The sequence below is a fragment of the Triticum aestivum genome, chromosome 3B (genome assembly GCF_018294505.1).
Source record: "Triticum aestivum cultivar Chinese Spring chromosome 3B, IWGSC CS RefSeq v2.1, whole genome shotgun sequence".
Classification (NCBI taxonomy): Eukaryota; Viridiplantae; Streptophyta; class Magnoliopsida; order Poales; family Poaceae; genus Triticum; species Triticum aestivum.
In genome coordinates this window covers 247321999-247341799 of record NC_057801.1, presented here as the reverse complement: position 1 = coordinate 247341799, position 19801 = coordinate 247321999, and the positions used below count along the sequence as shown (strand labels likewise).

The 19801-nt window shown below is 42.5% G+C and overlaps 1 protein-coding gene across 1 annotated transcript; it reads left to right on the top strand.

Annotated features, from left to right (window-relative positions):
* The first annotated feature begins 18404 nt into the window (after positions 1–18404).
* Positions 18405–19225, top strand: LOC123069540 (MFS18 protein). Its single transcript, XM_044492426.1, has one exon. It carries the CDS (start codon positions 18511–18513, stop codon positions 18883–18885), a length of 375 nt encoding a protein of 124 aa, XP_044348361.1. The 5' UTR covers positions 18405–18510; the 3' UTR covers positions 18886–19225.
* The last annotated feature ends 576 nt before the right edge of the window (positions 19226–19801 follow it).

The window sequence follows — 19801 nt, the reverse complement described above, 5'->3', positions numbered from 1 at the left end:
CCCGATGATGTTGTCAAAAGGAAGGTCTTCCCTTTATCTTTGAAGGGAGACGCATTGACATGGTATAGGCTATGTGATGATACGAGATCTTGGAATTATAAACGATTGAAGTTGGAATTTCACTAGAAGTTCTATCATATGCATCTTGTTCATCGTGATCGTAATTACATATATAATTTCTGGCCTCGCGAAGGAGAAAGCATCGCTCAAGCTTGGGGGAGGCTTAAGTCAATGTTATATTCATGCCCCAATCATGAGCTCTCCCGGAAATGATTATTCAAAAATTTTATGCTCGGCTTTCTCTTAATGATCGCAAACTGCCCGATACTTCCTGTGCTGGTTCTTATATGCTGAAGACTATTGATTTCAAATGGGACTTATTGGAAAGAATTAAACGCAACTCTGAAGATTGGGGTTCCGGCGATGGTAAGGAGTCAGGTATGACACCTAAGTTCGATTGTGTTAAATCTTTTATGGATACCGATGCTTTTCGTGGATTTAGCGCTAAGTATGGACTTGACTCTGAGATAGTAGCTTCTTTCTGTGAATCTTTTGCTACTCACGTTGATCTCCCTAAAGAGAAGTGGTTTAAATATAATCCTCCTGTTGAAGTGAAAGTAGTTGCACCTATTACAGTTGAAGAAAAGACTATCACCTATAGTGATCCTATTGTTCCTACTACTTATGTTGAGAAACCTCCTTTTCCTGTTAGGATAAAGGATCATGCTAAAACTTCGACTGTTGTTCGTAAGAGTAATACTAGGACTTATACACCTCCTGAGCAAATCAATGTTGAACCTAGTATTGCTATGGTTAAAGATCTCTTGGATGATGATTTAGATGGGCATGTTATTTATTTCTGTGATGAAACTGCTAATATTGCTAGACCAGATACTAAGATACATAGACCTGTCGTAGGCATGCCTGTTACTTCTGTTAAAATAGGAGATCATTGTTATCATGGTTTATGTGATATAGGTGCTAGTGCTAGTGCGATACCTTATGATCTATATAAAGAAATTATGCATGACATTGCACCCGTTGTATTAGAAGACATTGATGTTACTATTAAGCTTGCTAATAGGGATACCATTAAACCAGTTGGGATAGTTGGAGATGTTGAAGTCTTGTGTGGGAAGGTTAAATACCCTGCTGATTTTCTTGTTCTTGGCTCCCCACAAGAAGATTTTTGTCCCATTATTTTTGGTAGACCCTTCTTGAATACAGCTAGTGCTAAGATTGATTGTGAAAAAGATACTGTCACCATTGGCTTAGATGGTATGTCTCATGAGTTTAATTTTGCTAAGTTTCATAGACAACCTCGTGATAGGGAACCACCTAGTAAGGATGAGATTATTGGTCTTGCTTCCATTGCCGTACCTCCTACTGATCCGTTAGAACAATATTTGCTAGACCATGAAAATGATATGTTTATGAAGGAAAGAAGGGAAATAGATGAAGTGTTCCTTAAACAGGAACCTGTGCTGAAACATAATCTTCCCGTTGAAATTCTTGGGGATCCCCCTCCACCCAAGGGTGATCCCGTGTTTGAACTCAAACCATTACCTGATAATCTTAAGTATGCATATCTTGATGAAAAGAAAATATATCCTGTTATTATTAGTGCTAACCTTTCAGAGCAAGAAGAAGAAAGATTATTGAAAACTCTGAAGAAGCACCGAGCTGCTATTGGATATACTCTGGATGATCTTAAGGGCATTAGTCCCACGTTATGCCAACACAAAATTACAGTGGAGAAAGATGCCAAACCAGTTAGAGATCCTCAACGACGACTGAATCCCAAGATGAAAGAAGTGGTAAGAAAGGAGATACTAAAGCTCCTTGAGGCAGGTATAATTTATCCCGTTGCTGATAGTGATTGGGTAAGCCCTGTCCATTGTGTTCCTAAAAAGGGAGGTATTACCGTTGTTCCTAATGATAAAGATGAATTGATCCCGCAAAGAATTATTACAGGTTATAGGATGGTAATTGATTTCCGTAAATTAAATAAGGCTACTAAGAAAGATCATTACCCTTTACCTTTTATTGATCAAATGCTAGAAAGACTATCCAAACACACTCATTTCTGCTTTCTAGATGGTTATTCTGGTTTCTCTCAAATACCTGTGTCAGCGGGGGATCAATCAAAAACTACTTTTACTTGCCCTTTCGGTACTTTTGCTTATAGACGTATGCCTTTTGGTTTATGTAATGCACCTGCTACCTTTCAAAGATGCATGATGGCTATATTCTCTGATTTTTGTGAAAAGATTTGTGAGGTATTCATGGATGACTTCTCCGTTTATGGATCCTCTTTTGATGATTGTTTGAGCAACCTTGATCGAGTTTTGCAGAGATGCGAAGACACTAGTCTCGTCCTGAATTGGGAAAAGTGTCACTTTATGGTTAATGAAGGCATTGTCTTGGGGCATAAGATTTCCGAGAGAGGTATTGAAGTTGACAAAGCCAAAGTTGATGCTATTGAAAAGATGCCATGTCCCAAGGACATAAAAGGTATAAGAAGTTTCCTTGGTCATGCCGGTTTTTATAGGAGGTTCATTAAGGACTTTTCTAAAATCTCTAGGCCTCTGACTAATTTATTGCAAAAAGATATTCCTTTTGTCTTTGATGATGATTGTGTAGAAGCATTTGAAATACTTAAGAAAGCTTTGATCACTGCACCTATTGTTCAGCCACCTGATTGGAATTTACCTTTTGAAATTATGTGTGATGCTAGTGATTATGCTGTAGGTGCTGTTCTAGGGCAAAGAGTTGATAAGAAATTGAATGTTATCCAGTATGCTAGTAAGACTCTTGATACTGCCCAGAGAAATTATGCTACTACTGAAAAAGAATTCTTAGCAGTTGTGTTTGCATGTGATAAGTTTAGACCTTATATTGTTGATTCCAAAGTTACTATTCACACTGATCATGCTGCTATTAAATATCTTATGGAAAAGAAAGATGCTAAGCCTAGACTCATTAGATGGGTTCTCTTGCTCCAAGAATTTGATTTGCATATTATTGATAGAAAGGGAGCTGAGAACCCCGTTGCAGACAACTTGTCTAGGTTAGAGAATGTTCTTGATGACCCACTGCCTATTGATGATAGCTTTCCTGATGAACAATTAGCGGTCATTAATGCTTCTCGTACTGCTCCTTGGTATGCTGATTATGCTAATTACATTGTTGCTAAATTTATACCGCCTAGTTTCACATACCAGCAAAAGAAAAAGTTCTTTTATGATTTAAGACATTACTTTTGGGATGACCCACACCTTTATAAAGAAGGAGTAGATGGTGTTATTAGACGTTGTGTGCCTGAGCATGAACAGGAACAGATCCTACGCAAGTGTCACTCTGAATCCTATGGAGGACACCACGCTGGAGATAGAACTGCACACAAGGTACTACAATCTGGTTTTTATTGGCCTACTCTCTTCAAAGATGCTCGTAAGTTTGTCTTATCTTGTGATGAATGTCAAAGAATAGGTAACATTAGTAGACGTCAAGAAATGCCTATGAATTACTCTCTTGTTATTGAACCGTTTGATGTTTGGGGCTTTGATTATATGGGACCTTTTCCTGCCTCTAATGGTTACACACATATTTTAGTTGCTGTTGATTACGTTACTAAGTGGGTAGAAGCTATTCCAACTAGTAGTGCTGATCATAACACTTCTATTAAAATGCTTAAAGAAGTTATTTTTCCGAGGTTTGGAGTCCCTAGATATCTTATGACTGATGGTGGTTCACATTTTATTCATGGTGCTTTCCGTAAGATGCTTGCTAAGTATGATGTTAATCATAGAATCGCATCTCCTTATCATCCGCAGTCTAGTGGTCAAGTAGAGTTGAGCAATAGAGAGCTCAAATTAATTTTGCAAAAGACTGTGAATAGATCTAGAAAGAATTGGTCCAAAAAACTTGATGATGCATTATGGGCCTATAGAACTGCATACAAAAATCCTATGGGTATGTCTCCTTATAAGATGGTTTATGGAAAAGCGTGTCATTTACCTCTTGAACTTGAACATAAAGCATATTGGGCTATTAAAGAGCTCAACTATGACTTCAAACTTGCCGGTGAGAAGAGGTTGTTTGATATTAGCTCACTTGATGAATGGAGAACCCAAGCCTATGAGAATGCCAAGCTATTCAAAGAAAAAGTCAAACGCTGGCATGACAAAAGGATACAAAAGCGTGAGTTTAACGTAGGAGATTATGTGTTATTATTCAACTCTCGTTTAAGATTTTTTGCAGGAAAACTTCTCTCTAAATGGGAAGGTCCTTACGTTATCGAGGAGGTCTATCGTTCTGGTGCCATAAAAATCAACAACTTCGAAGGCACAAGTCCGAGGGTGGTAAACGGTCAAAGAATTAAACATTATATTTCAGGTAATCCTATCAATGTTGAAACTAATATTATTGAAACCGTAACCCCGGAGGAATACATAAGGGACACTTTCCAGAATGTTCCAGACCCCGAAAACGAATAGGTATGTGGTACGGTAAGTAAACCGACTCCAAAACAACTCCAATGGCAATTTTTATCAGTTTTGGAATATTTAAGAATTTTAGGAAGAAAGAAGTAGTCCGAAGGGACACGAGGCCCCCACGAGAGTGGAGGGCGCGCCCACCCTTACTGGGCGCGCCCCCCTGTCTCGTGGACAACTCGTGTGCCTCCCCGACTCCGTTTTCTTGCACGTTACGTATTTTGGTCGGTAGAAATTCATTATTTATACTCCCAAAGGTTTTGACCACCGTATCAAGCAAATATCCTCTGTTTTCGTTTCGAGCTGTTTCTATTGCAGATTTAGAGCATTATGTCATCTCAGGATTTGGAAGGGGAAAGCTATGTGGCTGATTACCTTGCAGACCCTAAGGTCTATGGGGACTTGGAGTATGATGGCTGAACCTCTAAAGAAGAAGAAGACTATGAGCCTAAAGGAAAAGAGGAGACGAGTTCAGACGAGGACGAAACCCCATTACCTCAACTTGGGGATATGCATGTGGAGTTTAAAAAGTCAAGCCTCCCTGATAGAGTGGAGAAGCCAAATATCGAGTTTATCCCTTTTCGTCTCTTGCAGGAAAATAAACAGGAATTGTGCAAAAGAGTATTAAGCCTTGAGCAGGAGATCGAGGACCTAAAAGAGAAAAATACTATACTCAAGCGTAAATTGAGGAAGAAGCCTACATCATCAACAACTCCCACTTCACCACCTCCGAGGGCATAATCACATGGGTATGGGCACTCCCCTTGGCAACTGCCAAGCTTGGGGGAGGTGCCCCGGTATCGTATCACCATCACACTCCTATCTTTACCGTTTTATTTAGTCGATCCTTTTAGTAGTATCTTGATCTAGTAGATTGAAGTTTTGATATCAAGTAGTTTTGAGTTTTGCTTTGTGATCTCTTTATGTAATCGAGTCCGTGAGCTATCTATAATAAAGATTAGTGTTGAGTCAAGGGCTTTGCTATGCTGCTATGATCTTGAGGAAGTAGAAAGAATAAAAGAGTTCATATTGATCTTATGGTTAGTGATGACTTCACACATAGAAAGTATGAGGCATAAAAATTGTTGAGAGTTGATAAACGTAGTCTTGGTCATCGTTGCAATTAATAGGAAGTGATAAGGAAAGAGAGGTTCACATATAAATATATTATCTTGGACATCTTTTATGATTGGGAGCACTCATTAAGTATGACATGCTAAAAGGGTTGACGTTAGACAAGGAAGACAACGTACTGGTTTATGTTTTCTCACATCTCAGTTAAAGTATATTTTCATTGTCCTTCCAAACATGTTGACCTTGCCTTTCCCCCTCATGCTAGCCAATTTCCTTGCACCAAGTAGAAATACTACTTGTGCTTCCAAATATCCTTAAACCCAGTTTTGCCATGAGAGTCCACCATATCTACCTATGCATTGAGTAAGATCCTTCAAGTAAGTTGTCATGTTGCAGGCAATAAAAATTGCTATCCAAATATGTATGACTTATTAGTGCATAGAAAATAAGCTTTGTACGATCTTGTTGTGGAAGTAATAAAAGCGACAGACTGCATAGTAAAGGTCCACATTCAAGGGGCAATATAAAGTGACGTTCTTTTGCATTAAGATTTTGTGCATCCAACCCTAAACGCACATGACAACCTCTGCTTCCCTCTGCGAAGGGCCTATCTTTTACTTTATATTTTTACTTTATGCTTGAGTCAAGGTGATCCTCACCTTTCCCTTTTTCATTTTATCCTTTGGCAAGCTCTCTCTCTCTCTCTCTCTCTCTATATATATATATATATATATATATATATATATATATATATATATATATATCCAATTGGATGTAAGTTAGCATGGGCTATTATTATTGTCATCACCTAAAGGTGAATACGTTGGGAGGCAACATAATAAGCCCCTATCTTTCTCAGTGTCCGGCTGAAACTCCATAACCACAAGTATTGCGTGAGTGTTAGCAATTGTAGAAGACTACAATATAGTTGAGTATGTGAACTTGTTGAAAAGCTCTATTGTTGACTCTTTCTGATGTTATAATAAATTGCAATTGCTTCAATGACTGAGAATATAGTTTGTTAGTTTGACTCTTAACCATACTTGACATTGTGAATTGATCATTACTTGAGCATAAGAAATCATATAATAAAATCTATATATGTTGCTGTTACAAGAATGATCATGATGCCCTCATGTACGTATTTTATTTTTATCGACACCTCTATCTCTAAACATGTGGACATATTTTTCGATTTCGGCTTCCGCTTAAGGACAAGCGAGGTCTAAGCTTGGGGGAGTTGATACGTCCATTTTGCATCATGCTTTTATATCAATATTTATTACATTATGGGCTGTTATTACACATTATATCTCAATACTTATGGCTATTCTCTCTTATTTTACAAGGTTTACCATGAAGAGGGGGAATGCCGGCAGCTGGGATTCTGGCTGGAAAAGGAGCAAACATTGGAAACCTATTCTGCACTGCTCCAAAAATCCTGAAACTCCACGAAACATGTTTTTGGAATTAATAAGAATTATTGGGCGAAAGAAATACACCAGGGGCCCACACCCTGCCCAGGAGGGTGGGGGCGCGCCCACCCCTACTGGGCGCGCCCCCTGTCTCCTGGGCCCCCTGGTGCCCCCTCGGTGTCCATCTTCTACTATATGAAAGCCTTTACCCTGGAAAAAATTGTGGCCAAGCTTACGGGATGAAACTCCGCCGCCACGAGGCGGAACCTTGGCGGAATCAATCTAGGGCTCCGGCGGAGCTGTTCTGCCAGAGACACTTCCCTCCGAGAGGGGGAAACCATCACCATCGTCATCACCAACGATCCTCTCATCAGGAGGGGGTTAATCTCCATCAACATCTTCACCAGCACCATCTCCTCTCAAAACCCTAGTTCATCTCTTGTATCCAATCTTGTATCAAAACCACAAATTGGTACCTGTGGGTTGCTAGTAGTGTTGTTTACTCCTTGTAGTTGACGCTATTTGGTTTACTTGGTGGAAGATCATATGTTCAGATCCTTAATGCATATTATTACTCCTCTGATTATGAACATGAATATGCTTTGTGAGTAGTTATGTTTGTTCCTGAGGACATGGGTGAAGTCTTGCTATTAGTAGTCATGTGAATTTGGTATTCGTTCGATATTTTGATGAGATGTATGTTGTCTTTTCCTCTAGTGGTGTTATGTGAACGTCGACTACATGACACTTCACCATTATTTGGGCCTAGAGGAAGGCATTGGGAAGTAATAAGTAGATGATGGGTTGCTAGAGTGACAGAAGCTTAAACCCTAGTTTATGCGTTGCTTCGTTAGGGGCTGATTTGGATCCATATGTTTAATGCTATGGTTAGGTTTACCTTAATACTTCTTTTGTAGTTGCGGACGCTTGCAATAGGGGTTAATCATAAGTGGGATGCTTGTCCAAGTAAGGGCAGTACCCAAGCACCGGTCCACCCACATATCAAATTATCAAAGTACCGAACGCGAATCATATGAACGTGATGAAAACTAGCTTGACGATAATTCCCATGTGTCCTCGGGAGCTCCTTTCTCATTATTAGAAATTGTCCAGGCTTATCCTTTTCTACATAAAGGATTGGGCCACCTTGATGCACTTTATTTACTTTATTTACTTGTTACTCGTTACTATTTATCTTATCACAAAACTATCTATTACCTACAATTTCAGTGCTTGCAGAGAAAACCTTACTGAAAACCGCTTATCATTTCCTTCTGCTCCTCGTTGGGTTTGACACTCTTACTTATCGAAAGGACTACGATAGATCCCCTACACTTGTGGGTCATCAACTTGCAAGCTTGGGTTCAATGCAAAATGGGCAACGTAATGTTGTTGATGCGTGTGGCACGATGGGTGATACATAGACTTGATTGTGCATAGGAAAATAGAGCACCGGTGCATCTTGAGATTTGGCTTCGGAAAACTTTGAAGCATGCGCTACTGGGTCTAGCGGCACTAGAGCGCACCATTGATCGGCAAAGATCCCGGATGAAATGGCTCAAGGAGGGAGATGCCAACACCAAATTGTTTCAAGCGGTGGCGAATGGACATCGATCCAAAAAAATTATTGCTCATGTCAAGAAGGATGTGGTGCTGATCACAGATCAAGAGCTCAAGGAGAAAACTTTCTATGAGGCATATGAGATTTTGATTGGAACTGATCAAGCCAGAGAGCATTCGCTAGACTTGCAATACCTGGGCATACAGCCACGAGACCTTAGCAAGCTGGAAATCATGATTACGGAAGAAGAGGTTTGGAGCGTCATTAAGGAGCTACCCACGGACCGAGCACCAGGTCCGGATGGGTACATCGCTGCATTCTACCAAAAAGCATGGCCCATTATTAAGAATGATGTCATGGAAGCTATGCTCAAGCTCTATGTGGGCGATGGTAGGGGTTTTGCGAAGCTAAATGAGGCGCACATTGTGCTCATCCCCAAGAAGCCGGATGCGGAGGAAATAGGAGACTATCGGCCCATTAGTCTTACCCATAGCATCCCTAAGCTATTTGCTAAGGCTCTTGCCAATAGAATGAGGAGGCAGATGCATGACATTGTGGAGACTAACCAATCGGCTTTCATCAAAGGTAGACATTTACATGACAATTTCATCCTCGTGAGGCAAGTGGCAAGGAAGCTACATGCTAGGAGAGCCCCGGCTATGTTCCTCAAGTTAGATATTTCGAGAGCTTTTGACTCTTCGTCATGGCCTTTCCTATTTGAGGTCATGGAAGCCAAAGGGTTTGGCACTCGGCGGATGAGGTGGCCTTGCTACTACAAATTTCTAGCACTAAGATCATTGTCAATGGTATTCCAAGAAAGAGTTTTGCACATGCTTGTGGGCTATGGCAAGGAGATCCTATCTCCCCGCTGTTATTCGTCATAGCCATGGATGTCTTGACGGCCATGGTTAGAAATGCTACTAAGGTGGGAGTGCTTAGTTCGACACCGGGGATCTCACCTATGTAGAGGTTGTCCATTTATGCGGATGATGTCCCCATGTTTATCAAGCCAAGTACTATGGATATGAGCTTCGTTCGATATGCCCTGGAAGCATTTGGTGCTGCCTCGGGCCTGCGAGTGAACTACGGGAAGTCATCTTCCATTGCGATCAGAGGAGATCACGAGGACAAAGCTAGAGTGGCTACATTTCTTGAGTGCAATCAGGCAGATTTCCCTTGTAAGTACCTTGGCCTTTAGCTTGCAATAAAAAGCTTAACCAGGGCGGACTTACAACCCGTGCTGGACAAGGTACGGTACTCTGTTCCAGCTTGGCAACGGGGCCTCATTCTGCGGCCGGGGAGGCTCATCTTGGTGCAATATGTTATCTCGGCAAAGCCTATTCATCACCTTATGATTGCGGATGCTCCGATGTGGGTGTTTGAGGAAATTTCTTTTGGGCTGGAAAGGATAAAGTAACTGGTGGCCAATGCCTAGTTTCTTGGGATACTATCTGTCGGCCCAAGTGTTACGGAGGCCTAGGCATCAAAAACCTGAACTTGCAAGCTCTAGCACTGAGAGTCAGGTGGGAGTGGCTTAAGCGCACGGAACCAAGCAGACCATGGCAGGGGTTGCATATGATCGAGGATCGGGACACAAGGGAGCTCTTTGACAGCCTTGTACACATCACGGTTGGTGTGGGATACAGGGTTTTGTTTTGGTGAGATCGATGGATACACGGACTTAGAGTGGCTGACATTGCCCCTCTGCTGCAAGACACGGTGTGGCCAAGGTGGCCAATGCGAGGACAGTGCAACAGGCGCTGATCAATGATCGATGGCAAGGGGACTGTCAGGTTACCTCCTTCATGGCCCAATTGCAGTTCATTCACCTTTGTCATGCGATTACCACGGTGGATAGAAATCAGGACCAACAGGATGAGTTTACCTGAACATCCATGGCATCGAGTCAGTACTCTGCTCGCGCGATTTATGCCAGCCTTTGCTCTGGTCTGCCGAGGTCGCCTATGGGTGTATGTGTGTGGAGGAGCTGGGCCCCGCTCAAGTGTAAGATCTTTGCTTGGCTGGCGTTGCAGTATAGGCTATGGACTTATGACCGCCGTGCACGACATGGTCTGCAGGATGAGCCGTCCGTTTGCTAAACGTGTTTGCAAGATGAGGACAACGTTAATCACATCCTATCGATATGCGAATATGCGCGCGAGGTTTGATTCCTTATTTGGGACACGATCCGCATCAACGTGCATGACCGTCTTCCAGCAGATACAACTCTCGAATGGTGGTTGAGAGAGAGAAGACAATTCCACAAGGCTGACAAGCGAGGTTTTGATACTTTGTTCATTGCGGGCATGTGGGCTCTTTGGAAGCAACGCAATGCTAGGGTCTTCAACAGAGTCGACCAACAAAAGAATGCTAGGGAGCTTGCCACTATGATTCTTGGAGAGGTAGCCGAGTGGAGCCAAGCGGGTGGAGGTGTTGGTGGTCTACAACATTTTGTGAGGAGTTAGCTTACGCGTGTTTAGTAGGTGTTGGTGGGGTGTTCTGTGTGTCCGTTTGTGCGCATTTGGGTCACACTTCTTGTAATTATGCTTTCTACCTTCTATAAAAAGATGGTACGCTTTTGGCGTACTCTCAAAAAAAATACTATAACTACGATATTTTCCGTATGATTTTCGTCCCACGTTCATCAAACCATTCATGCATTGGTGCAAATTACAGGGCACCATTGGATCACCCGTCGTACTCGAATCATACAACAAACACAGTAAGTGTAATTATTTCTTTCTTATTATAATAATATAAGAAGAACAAAATCAAATAACCGTAATCACCTAGCATTTCACTGCCTCCAAGCACTACCCAAGTTATGGTAGTACTAATAAAATTACTCCTAGATTCTACGTGGAGATTTATTTTTTTCTTTTTGAGACGAAGGAATTTTTTTCTCCAATCTATCAATGAAGAAGAAAGTTGTCTAGTTAATTAACAAAAATCTAGCCAAAATCGTTACAACATGCCCACTACTATCTAAAATGATACTATCACATAGGGGTATCACTCGCCAACCTAACTACCAAGGCAAAATGTGCACATGGCATGCACACCGCCAAAAATAAGACCATCGCCAGGTTATTCACATGTGTCGTCGTCATCACTCCTATTTGAGAGAGCTGACTATGATTCATCGTAGAACGAACCACCAACAAATCTCTCTTTGTGGCGGCCTCGCGAAGGCCTCGTCGACTCAAACCAAACAGTCGGTCACATGCATCGAGGAGTAGCAGCTTCTATCCATGACGAGCTTGGAGAAGGAATCAACTAAGATTCATGTTGAGTAAGACCTTTACAATCGAAACCTACACAAGTCATCATCACCGCCCAGATGACTCCATGATAACTCCGACTTAACAACAACAAGATCCTAACATGAAGACCCGCAAAATGTTGAAAGCCGACTACCAAAGCCTTGCAACGAGCAAACCAACGATCATCATCTTTGCCATTGACCCACAAATCACCACGGGGAGCACCCTCATCGTCGGCCAGCCTCCTATCGACCACAATGCGGCAAGCTTCCCGTCCTGCAAATGCACAAAGAGGGTAAAAGATCTTCAAGGCAATGCCCTTACACGGTAGCAACGTTGAAAAACAACACAGTCACCCGACCTAAAAAGCCAAGATCTTATGATTTCAGCAGAATACCAGGAACACTAGGGTAGAAGTGGTCTGAAGCTTGATGATGATGCCTCCATAGACGAAAGGATATCTACATACGTCGCCCTCACCAACACCGGCAAGTGCAGAGCAAGGCTTTCACCTGGATCACCTCGACTAAAACACACTAATACAGTCGGCCAAAGGCAGAAGCCGCAACCCACAACCATGGTCCGATGACTACAAAAAAAAAGACCCACACAACATCGTCGGCACACGTGCTGGATGGCCCACACACCTCATCCACAACACTCGCGCTAGCACTCGAGAGTAAGAACCCACGACCGCCACACCGTCCACGCGATCACGATGCCCATCCCAGAACAGAGCCTCCCGGGACTGTCGCCCAACATCTACATCGTCGTTACGAGCCCAAGGAGCCCCTCCTTCACAGGGCCAAGCCTCAGCACAGCCACACCAAAACCTTCGTGACCCTACCGCCCCATAGCATTGGAGGAGCTAGCAGCAACAAGCAACATCATGAGAAGCATGCGTAATGATACGTCTCCAATGTATCTATAATTTTTTATTGTTTCATGCTATTAAATTATCAATCTTGGATATTTTACATACATTTAGTAGCAACTTTATATCATTCTTTGGGAATAACCTATTAACCTAGTGCCCAGTGCCAGTTGCTGTTTTTTACATGTTTTTTACTTCGCAGAATATCAATATCAAACGAAGTCCAATTGCCACGAAACTTTTTGGAGTTTTTTTTCTAGTGATAATGGACCCTGAAAGCTTCTGGAGCATACGAGAGGAGGCTCGAGGGGGCCACTAGGCACCATGGCATGCCAGGGGGCCCAAGCGCACCCTAGTGGGTAGTGCAGCCCTCGGGCACCCCCCTTGACCTACTTCCGCCTCTATAAATACTCTAAAATCCCCAAAACCATAGGGGAGTCGACAAAACACTTTTTCCGCCGCCGCAAGTTCCAGAACCACGAGATCCAATATCGAGGCCTTTTCTTGCATTCTTCCAAAGGGGGCAACGACCACGGAGGGGTTCTTCATCATCCTTACTGCCCCTACGATGATGCGTGAGTAGTTTACCACAGACCTACGGGTCCGTAGTTAGTAGCTAGATGACTTCTTCTCTCCTTTTGATCTTCAGTATGATGTTCTTCTCGATGTTCTTGGAGATCTATTTGATGTAAGTCTTTTGTGGTGTGTTTGTTGGGATGCAATGAATTGTGAGTTTATGATCAGTTCTATCCATGAATATTATTGGATCTTCTTTGAACTCTTTTATGCATGATTGTTATAGCTTCGCATTTATTCTCCAATTTATTGGTTTGGTTTGGCCAACTAGATTGATTTATCTTGCCATGGGAAGAGGTGCTTTGTGATGGATTCGATCTTGCAGTACTCAATCTCAGTGATAAAAAGAGACATCACACGCATGTATTGTTGCTATTAAGGGTAACAAGATGGGGTTTATTCATATGTGAGTTTATCTTGTCTACATCATGTCATCATTCTTAATGCATTACTCTGTTTTTCCATGAACTTAATACACTGGATGCATGCTTGATAGCGGTCGATGTGTGGAGTAATAGTAGTAGATGCATGACCGGTTTGGTCTACTAATCTTGGACGTGATGCCTATATACATGATCATTACCTTGGATATCGTTATGATTATTCGCGTTTCTAGCAATTGTCCAACAGTAATTTGTTTACCCACTGTATGCTATTTTCTTGAGAGAAGCCTCTAGTGAAAAGTACGTCCCCTGGGTCTATTTCCTATCATATTAAAACCAAAAATACCTTGCTGCATTTTTTCTTTCTTTATTTTATTTTGTGTTTTAGTTAGATCTATTTACCAAATCTCATACAATTTAATCTATCTCGATACCGTTGAGGGATTCACAACCCCTTTACGCGTTGGTTTGCAAGTATTTGTTGTTTATGTGCACATGTTGTTTACATAGTGTTGCTTGGTTCTCCTACTAGATTGATAACCTTGGTTTCATAACTGAGGAAAATAATTACCCTGCATCATTCTTTCCTCTTTGGAGACATACCAACGCAGATACAAGCAAACACGCAATTAGAACACGACCCCTCAAAAATGTTGACATGTCACCCAAGGGACGTTGTGTGGCCGAGATACACTTCTCACCGGGACACTGCCACATGACCTCACCACACAGGTCGAGAGCCATTAACCTCACTTTCGTGGTGGGGCCCTGATAAATCTCCAACATATATGTTTTTTCTTATGTTCGTGCTATATATATTCGTATCATTTAACCATAGTTTTTGCATGATTTTTTTAATCATTTTTTGACTAAGATATTAATTCAGTGCCAAGTGTGAGATGTTCTTTTTTGGTGTTACAAGAACATTATTTTTCGGGGAGCACAAAATAAAATAAAAGTACGATGTTCAGTTTCGGAACATGAACAACCATGGGCCAGAAGAACTCCCGGAGAGGGAGCCCCTAGGGCCCACATGCCCCAAACCTATGGTGCGCTAACAGGGCCATGGGGCCCACAAGAGTTCCCTCTGTCATATCTTCGTCTCAATGACTTTATATACCCCTGAAACATTCAGAAATAATATTGCACAATTGTTTCCGCTACCACTTTGTCACTATGTGAGGTGATCCAATCAGGACTCCATTTTTGGTACTCCGCCGAAGGAGGAGATCATCATCGATGTCTTCTTCATCAAACTTGCTGCTACTATGACCATGTGTGAGTGGTTCTCCCTGGAGTATGAGTCCATAATAGTAGTATGTGACATCTACTCTACCCTGTTCAATACAAAGACCACATGAGCTGCCTAACATTACTATGACCAGTCTGATGTAATTTTTTATGTGTCTGTTACGGTGTGATGAATTGTCACTTTATGATTAGATTATATATGATCAGATTATATATTAATTTAATTTGTATTATTTTTTTGTCGCATGATTTATACTTGTACATGCTCTTTGATCTATTAGTTTACTCACTTTCCATGTTTTGGTGAATGATCTTCAAGAGGTAGTGGTATGCACTAAATGTGTTTAATCTTGTAAAGTAATATACTTCGGTGACATTAGTAGCAAGGTGCGGTGTCGCAACCAGAGGAGAGGAAGGGATGCATGCCATAGTTGAGTGGCTAGAGGAAGGAAGAAGTTTTACTAGTTCGGGCGGGGATTAGGGTTGGAGGAAGAAGATGAAGGGGAAAACTATTGGATCTCGATCCCTGGGCTAAGAAAATCAACTGAATCTAGTATTCCAGTTAAATGTGAATTATTCAGCCTCCCCCCCCCCCCCCCCCCCCCCACCCCCACCAATTTTCCTAATTGTGCAGGTATGCACCCCATGTTGATGCAAGAAAGCTACTGGCTCCAAAGTCCCAAGCACAAGGATATACTACAGGTAATTATTCATTCCCTCTCCCATTGATGCACTAACTACAAAATATACTTTTTCAACTAAGACACATTCACTACAACAAACTGGTCATTTGCCGACGATGCCAAACAATCGGCGAATGGCGTAAAGCTATCGGTAACACCTTTGTCGAGGGAAAACTAGCGGCGAACTCTGTGGCCGATGATTAGACTAGGAAATGACACTTTGTCGATGCTTTTATCAGGCTGGAGACAAAGGCTTTACCGACAGTCAACATTTGCTCACACAAAGTAAAGACTGACGGGCGGACGTTTGTAAACGGCGCAGCTACATCTTTCCGACAGTCAACCATCAACATAGACCTCGGATGTGGGTCCCGAACGACGCCATTTGTTGTGCACCAAGACTAAACAGTCGGGCAAAGCCCTGATAGGTGGGTCCCAACATAAGTTTATTATTGTGTACTACTTTTCAGCCATCGGTAAACGCCTGACATGCGGGCCCGATGCGTCAAAGCTTTTCCGTGTCTCTTGGCCGCAACTATCGGCAAAGCCCCAACACCAAATTGCTAGGCATTACAGCTCCGAGCCATTTGTCTTCTTTGCCAACGGAAAACATTGCTTTGCCGAGTATAACCGTCGGCAAAGAGGTGCCAATCTTTTTTCCAATTTTGCAGTATTTCATGCATTTCAAAAATACAAATATATATACACACAGACCACAAAATCATAGCATACATCAGAAAGATCACTAGATTATCCACATGCGAGATCACAAAGATCATCCATACAATATCACAAAGTGTTGCATATGAGATCACTTATATCACAAAAGTGTCGACAAACACCATGACAAGTCCACAAGTAAACCAACCCATGAACGAAGACCCCAAACAAGATGGTGAGAAGACAGGTCACATCGTCGACATCAACCATCGACGGCGTCCGCGATGCAAATCTACAAAATGAAGTTGAAAGAGCGTCATAAGCAATAGATATTGGACAAATATGTAGAAGAATTAAAATATATGACTGAATCCTAGTCATACTAGGATTGCAAATATGAGCTCTTTTCCCCTGCCGTTGCGCATTACAACATGTTGCCCAGGAAAGTTCTTAAGTGAAACTTGGATGTCATGCAATTGATTTTTGTTTTCTTATCCCTAAGCGTTTATATGTGATTAAGCTCAAATATGTACATGTTCTTTGATCTATTAGTTTATTCACTTTTGATGTTAGACGAATTATCTGCAAGAGGTAGTGGTATGCATTAGTTGTGTTTGACCTTGTAAAGCAATATACTTCGATGACATTAGTAGCAAGGCGTGGTGTCGCGGCCGGAAGAGAGGAAGGGATGTGAGCCAGACTTGAGCGGCTGGAGGAAGGAAGAAGCTTCTATGGGGGCGGGGATTAGGGCTGGAAGAAGAAGACAAAGGAGAACCACTGGATTTTGATCCCCGGGCTACAAAATTGACTGAATCTTTTTTTTTCGTGCAAATGTCAAGTAGTTACCCGTCAATTTTCCCAATTTTGCAAGTACGCGCACCCCATGCTGATGCAAGCAAGCTATTGGCTTCAAAGATTCTGGGAAAAGCTGAGTAGGGGTCGGATTTTTCTGGCAAAAGAATTGAGCCCAAGTCCCAAGCACAAGAAGATACTAAAGTATCCATTATTCTTCATTCCCTCTCCCATTGATGCACTGACCGCAAAATATTATTTTTCAACAAGACATGCATGCAAACATAAAGATCCACATCGATCTATTAATTCCAACCTTTGCTTGTGAAACAACTCGAAATAATTATATAGCGCCGTTCGTTGTTGGCCAGCAAGGCCGTTTATCAGACCGAGACGAAGAAAACAATAGTACTCCAAATGTTAATCTTGTTTAGTGAACAGAGCGTGTAGTTGTTTAGCTAAGGGAAAAACGCAGGAATGCTAAATTGCTAGTACCAGTATATTTTCCATTTTATTCTAGCGTCTCTAGGAGAAAGGCGTTTTGGAGGCCGAGCTTTATGGAGGCCTTTATTTTTTAAAAATTTAAATTTAAACTTTTATGGATCAAAAAAATCTGAGAAAAAAATATGCCTGTATGTTACGTGTAAAAGTACATGATGAAATATTTTTGAGTTGCGACCTGTACAAAAAAGACAAATTCATGGTCTGGGAGGATGAATAGTATCATGTGTTAAACAACCCCAGATTTATCTTTTTTCCGCAGCCCTCATTTCAATGTATTTTAAACTGAAAATTTACACACATGTGTATTATGCCTTCATGTATATCTGTAATTTTTTTCAGAATTTTTTGAAATGTAAAAAATATAAATTTCAATGAAATTTCAAATTTGAATTTAGAGGGCTCACTGGAGCCCGAGCTCCAAAAGGGATTTCCGCGTCCCTAGTCATAGTAAGTAGTGCTACTACCCAAAAGAAAAGCTAGATCAAATTCACCGGATTTTGAACGCTCTTCATGCATGTTACTCCCTCCGTTCCGAATTACTTGTCGCACGTATGAATGTATCTAGATGTATTTTAGTTCTAGATACATCCATTTCAGCGACGAGTAATTTGGAACGGAGGGAGTACATCCAGCTATAGCTCCCAACCACGACCAGATCTACAATTTCCCCCTCTTCTCCCCCCATTGATGCACCACTGGTCTGTAAGAGCAAAAGTATTTATGGAGATCACAGGATGGCAGTAAACCGCAGCAGGTACCCGCTCCTTTAATCGTCTCCTTAACGCCCCCCACCTACCGTCGCTCAGGCCGATCGATGAGCTGCCACCACTTGAATGACGCCCTCCCCGGCTATAAAACCTCCCGCCACCTTTCTTCCTCCTCCACATCCCACAGAGCTAGAAGCAGCAAGCAAACAAAGCAAGCAGCCACTCACACATTAGCCAGGAGCAAGAGCACCAGTTCAGGAGCAGGCTAGCGATGGAGAAGTCGACCAAGATGGCGGCGATGCTCGTCCTCGCCGTGCTGGCCGCGGCGACCAGCGCCGAGGCGAGGAACATCAAGACGACGGAGGCGGCAGCCGCCAGCAAGGACGCGGTCCTGCAGCCGACGACCTTCCCGCCCTTCGACCGCCTCGGCAGCGGGTCACCGGCATTCAGCGGCGGCAGCAGCATGCCGGGATTCAGCCTCCCCGGCAGCAGCGGCGCCACCTCGGGCTTCGGCGGCATCGGCAGCATGCCCTTCCTCGGCGGCAGCTCCCCCGGCCTCGGCGGCTCCCCCGGTCTCGGCGGCTTCGGCGGCATGCCGGGGTCCCCCGCTGCAGCTGCCGTCGACGAGCACGCCAAGAAGCCGTGAAAAGCTGAGGGCGGCCGTTGATAGCTAGATCCGCTGGTGTGTGGCAAGCACTGACGGGGCGCATGGTTGATGGTTCGGTAGTGCTACTCGTAGCGTGCATGCATGCTGGTTCTGTGGGCGCTATACGCCGCGCGTACGTACGTTTGGAGAACTCGATTTGTTTGTTGTGTTTGTCGCTTAATTACGTCGTTAGGTCCATCTCTGTCGGTCGGTCGTGTTAAGTTCTTGGTTATCTGTAGTAGTGGTGCATGTTCTTGAGGCATATGAATAATGCTAGATGTACGTGTCAGCTTGTGCCGTGGTATGCAATGATGAAATGAATGAAGTATTATTGTAGTAATCTTTTGTTGGTTCACTTGTTAATTACGAGCTCGATTACCATTTGGTTGGAACAGCAAACTCATATTGTGTTTTGGTCGGAGTATATTGCTGAGCTCAGTAGTGTCGATTGGCTGAATGAAACTTGACGATCTAGACAAGTTTTTCTTAAGTCCCCATCACCATTGGAGATTTCCTAACTGAAGTGCATCAACAGATATCTTGAACGGTACTGGAGTAAAAAAAAAATGAAGGGAAGAAGAAAGAGATGTCTTCAGACGACACGAGTTGGAAGCCCAATTAACACGGCCTGGTTAATTAGCTACTCCCTCCGTTTTCATTTTAAAAAAAAAACTAGTCCTTCCGTCTTGCAAAATGATCTTAAATTATGAGACGGTGGAAGTAGTACTGTACTCTTATAAATTAAGACCAAGACAGAGGATGAAAAACACCACAGCTCGGCAATAGTAAAAAGAAAAAAGAAATTATTATCAAAACTGAAAAGAAAGAGCGTTAGCTAGCTTTGAAGTTACCACATGGCATTGCAGGTTGCAGCACGTACAGGCAAGTACTGTTGTCGCTGTAAATTCAGCTGCAG

Bases quoted from the DNA above. Each gene is read 5' to 3' on its own strand.
- LOC123069540 (XM_044492426.1), top strand. From the start codon at position 18,511: ATGGAGAAGTCGACCAAGATGGCGGCGATGCTCGTCCTCGCCGTGCTG.